Genomic DNA, 3,602 nt, shown 5'->3' with positions numbered 1-3,602 from the left:
AGCCGGCGCCGCTCCCTCTCCCTGCCGGCCTCCAGCGAGGTAAGGGGGACCCCCGGGCTGGGAGAGGGACCCCCGGGCTGGGAGAGGGACCCCCAGGCTGGGAGAGGGACCCCTGGGCCAGGAGAGTGGCCTGGCTCTGCCCCTTCCCCCCGGAACCGGCTCCGTGACGACCCCGAACCTCAGTTTGGGTGGTTTTCTGTTGTTTCTGTTCCCAGCTTTGTGGTTGTCCCTGCGATTTCCTGGGGGGGCAGTTGGTGTCCTTTGGATTGTGGGGAGTGTTTGTTTCTTGGATCTGAAAACCCCCCAAAAAACAGGAGAGTGTGGAATTTGGGCCGTGTTCCAGTGGGATGGAGCACCTTGTTTTGCACACCTGGCAGAGCCATATGGGGACAATCCTTATTTTTAGGGCTGTTCTCCCTTCTTTTCAAATCCCAGAGCACCAAATGCTCCAGGACCCCAAGCTCTGGCATTTTGGGTGCTGCAGAACTCCCCAGCCCCCCGAAATCCCACAGCTGTTCCAAGCACTGACCTGTGGGATGGGGTGTCCGTCCCGCTGTATTCCCATTGCGGTGTCCACGGGTGGGATCCCCTTCCAAAGGGTGTGTGCTGGGTGGAGAGCTCAGTGTTCCTGGGGAAAAGGGAGGCTTGGATGTGGCTCAGGAGCTGTTCCTGCCCCCAGGACGTGCTGACGTTGTCGAGCAGCACCGACAGTGACGTTGAGAACGGGCAGGTCCCGGCGGGGCAGGTCCCCGGCGCCGCCAACGACAGCGACGACATCCAGACCATCTCCTCGGGCTCCGAGGAGGAGGAGGGCGAGGACAAGAAAAACCTCCCGTCCGGGTCAGGTGAGGGGGAAGACGAGGGCTGAGGATGGGGAGTTTTGGCTGGAGAGCACCAGGAAGGGCTCGTGAGGCCACGGCAGCACCGAGCGTGGCGCGTCTGCTCCTGCCGCACCTGACAGGCCGGGGCTGGACCTTCCCCGCGGGGTTTTAGGGACAAAACTGCAAAATCTCGCCCTCAGACCCAGGTATTTTTGGGGGGTCGTGAGAAAAAGCAGCTGTGAGGCTCCTGGTGGGTGTGAGGCTGGGCTGGGCGGATTCCAGGAGCCGTCCCGGGGGGGGGTGTTTGGGATGTGAGGCTCATCCCCGCGGGGTTCGTTACCCCTGAGTGGAGCGGGAAGGGGGGGATGAGCAGGGCTGGGGGTTCCTCCTCTGGCAGCTGCCCTGTCGTGGCAGGTCCCGTGAAGAGGCAGGTGGCTGTGAAATCCACCCGAGGCTTCGCCCTGAAATCCACCCACGGCATCGCCATCAAATCCACCCCGCTGGCCGCGGGCGACAAGGGCGAGAGCGCGGGGCCCGTGCGCAGGAGCACCCGGCAGTTCTACGACGGCGAGGAGAACTGCTACATCATCGATGCCAAGCTCGAGGGCAACCTGGGCCGCTACCTCAACGTGAGCTGGGCACGGGAGAGGGGGGGCAGGGGCCTCAGCGGGGCTGTGCCCGCCCCGAGCAGGGGGAGGAGGCTGATCCGCCCTCCTGAGCGGCCCCGTTACCTGCGAGGGTGGGTCGTGTGACTCGGCCCGTTCCAGCAGGATCCCGCCGGACGCGGCGGGCACAGCAGGAATGCTGCTTGTTTGGGAAGGCTGTGCAGGGCTGGCTGCTCTGCCTCCCTCCCTGGCAGCGGCTCAGCCCGTCCCTGTTGCCCTCAACAGCACAGCTGCTCCCCAAACCTCTTCGTGCAGAACGTCTTCGTGGACACCCACGACCTTCGCTTCCCCTGGGTCGCCTTCTTCGCCAGCAAGTGAGTCCTGGAGCCTTGGGGGGGGCTGAGGCTTCCTGGGGCTTGCTGGGACCCGGCTCCATGGCCAGGGCTGGCTGTTCCCTACTCCTGGTAACCCCATTCCCAGTTTCACCCCATCCTGAGCAGAGGAAACCTTGGAGGTGAGGGCAGGTGAGATCCCCTCTCCTGTGCTGGAGATCCTGGTGTGATTTCCCTCAGTTTTAGACCTTCCCAGAGGGCAGAGAGAAGCACAGAGCAGCCAAATTCCCGGCTTGGTTGAGCTGTGGTGAATCCCTGCCACGCTCCCCTCGGCTCCTCCGGGAATGATTCATCAGGAACTTTGTCCCTTTGCTCTCCAGCTGCTCCACCCTTGTCCCGGGGGCAGCTGGACTGTCCAGAGAGGTCACAGGGAGTGTGGCTCCCTTCCATCATCCACTTTTCCTCTTTCCTGGCGTTGCCTCTTCAGCCATCCCGTGTTTTTCCACTTCCCAGGAGGATCCGGGCGGGCACGGAGCTGACCTGGGATTACAACTACGAGGTGGGGAGTGTGGAGGGCAAAGAGCTGCTGTGCTGCTGCGGGGCCATCGACTGCCGGGGCCGCCTGCTCTGAGCCCGCCCCGCTCCCCACGGTCCTGCTGCTTCCCTCGGGGAGGGAAAAGCTTCTCCAGAGCTTCTGTGTTCTCCTGTTCGCTTGGAAAGTCACGGATGGACGCGGGGCAGGAAGGGAATGTGGGGGATTCCCAACCCCTGGGCTTCTCCCACCTTCCAGAGGCTCCGGTTACCACGACAGCCTCCCTCAGGAAAGGGAGTTCTTCCTGTTCCCTTCCAGCTCCCCGCCAAACTTGAGGCACAAACCCCTTCTTTTCCAGCAGGAAGCACTCCCCCAAGAGTCCCAACTTCATAGTTAGGATTGAGGCCTGGGAAGTGGGAGGGAAAGAGGATGGTGAAATCCCAGCAAGAGGGGACCAATCTGGATTTCTGTGACGAGAATCATCTGTGAGATGATGTTGTAAAGAATCTTTTGTACATTTGGTTGTTAAAGCAATAAACTTAATGTTTTTTCTACTAAAAATCATCTGCAGTGGCCTTCAGGCACAGTGAAGAGCCCTGGAAGAGCAGCACTGAACCACTTCCCACCATCCTCTTTCCCATGGGGTTTGCAGGAAAAACGCCCTGGGAACAGGGATGAGGAGCTCCCACATTCTCACCTTTCCCTCACCTTTCCTCAAAACAAACACTCCTTAAACCCTTCACTTGGAAAAATTAAACAGAAACTGGCTGGAATTTTCTCGAGGAGGCAGATCCAAGGCTGCTTCCCATCTCCAGTCTTCCCAGAACGTCCCTGTAGGCTGGAAACACCGAGTTGAGCTTAAAGTCCTGCACTGAAGAGGCCACTGGGACAGCCTTAAACTCGATTTAGGCACCTGGGGAGGGTGGGTGGGGCAGCCCAGCCCAGCCCAGCCTGGCTGCTGGACACGAATCCACACGGAAAATCACTGGATTTGGCAACAACACACAATTCCAAGGGTTTGGGTTTTTTTTGTTTTGGGGGGGGGTGGGTGTGGTAGGACACCAGGGCAGCTCCAAAAGGTTGAATAAACCGCCTTGAAAACTGGTTAAAAGAGGCAAATTTTAGCAAACTGGGATCAAACCTCCCATTATTGACACGGAAAACCCCGATCCGGGGGGTCCTGGAGCAGATTCCATCCCGCCCCCACCCCAACAGCAGCCCCAGCTCACACAGCTCTGCACAAGGGAGGTTTGTTGTTTTCCTGCAAAATAACCCTTTTTTTTTTTTTTTTTTTTTGGTAAAATAAAACCTT

The 3,602-nt window shown here is 59.4% G+C and overlaps 1 protein-coding gene across 1 annotated transcript in view; it reads left to right on the top strand.

Moving 5' to 3' along the window:
- Positions 1 to 2,531, top strand: part of SETDB1 (SET domain bifurcated 1) — a 16,354-nt gene extending 13,823 nt beyond the window's left edge. The window contains exons 20-23 of the mRNA XM_017839878.1: positions 680 to 845; positions 1,236 to 1,450; positions 1,712 to 1,800; positions 2,272 to 2,531. Coding sequence (XP_017695367.1) covers positions 680 to 845; positions 1,236 to 1,450; positions 1,712 to 1,800; positions 2,272 to 2,389 — 588 coding nt within the window. The 3' untranslated portion in view covers positions 2,390 to 2,531. The remainder of the gene's footprint in view (positions 1 to 679; positions 846 to 1,235; positions 1,451 to 1,711; positions 1,801 to 2,271) is intronic.
- Positions 2,532 to 3,602: the final 1,071 nt, after the last annotated feature.

Source organism: Lepidothrix coronata, unplaced genomic scaffold (assembly GCF_001604755.1).
Source record: "Lepidothrix coronata isolate B3197 unplaced genomic scaffold, Lepidothrix_coronata-1.0 Scaffold528, whole genome shotgun sequence".
NCBI classification, from domain to species: Eukaryota; Metazoa; Chordata; class Aves; order Passeriformes; family Pipridae; genus Lepidothrix; species Lepidothrix coronata.
The sequence above is the reverse complement of the archived record's forward strand: the minus strand, read 5'-3'. Positions and strand labels throughout refer to the sequence as shown.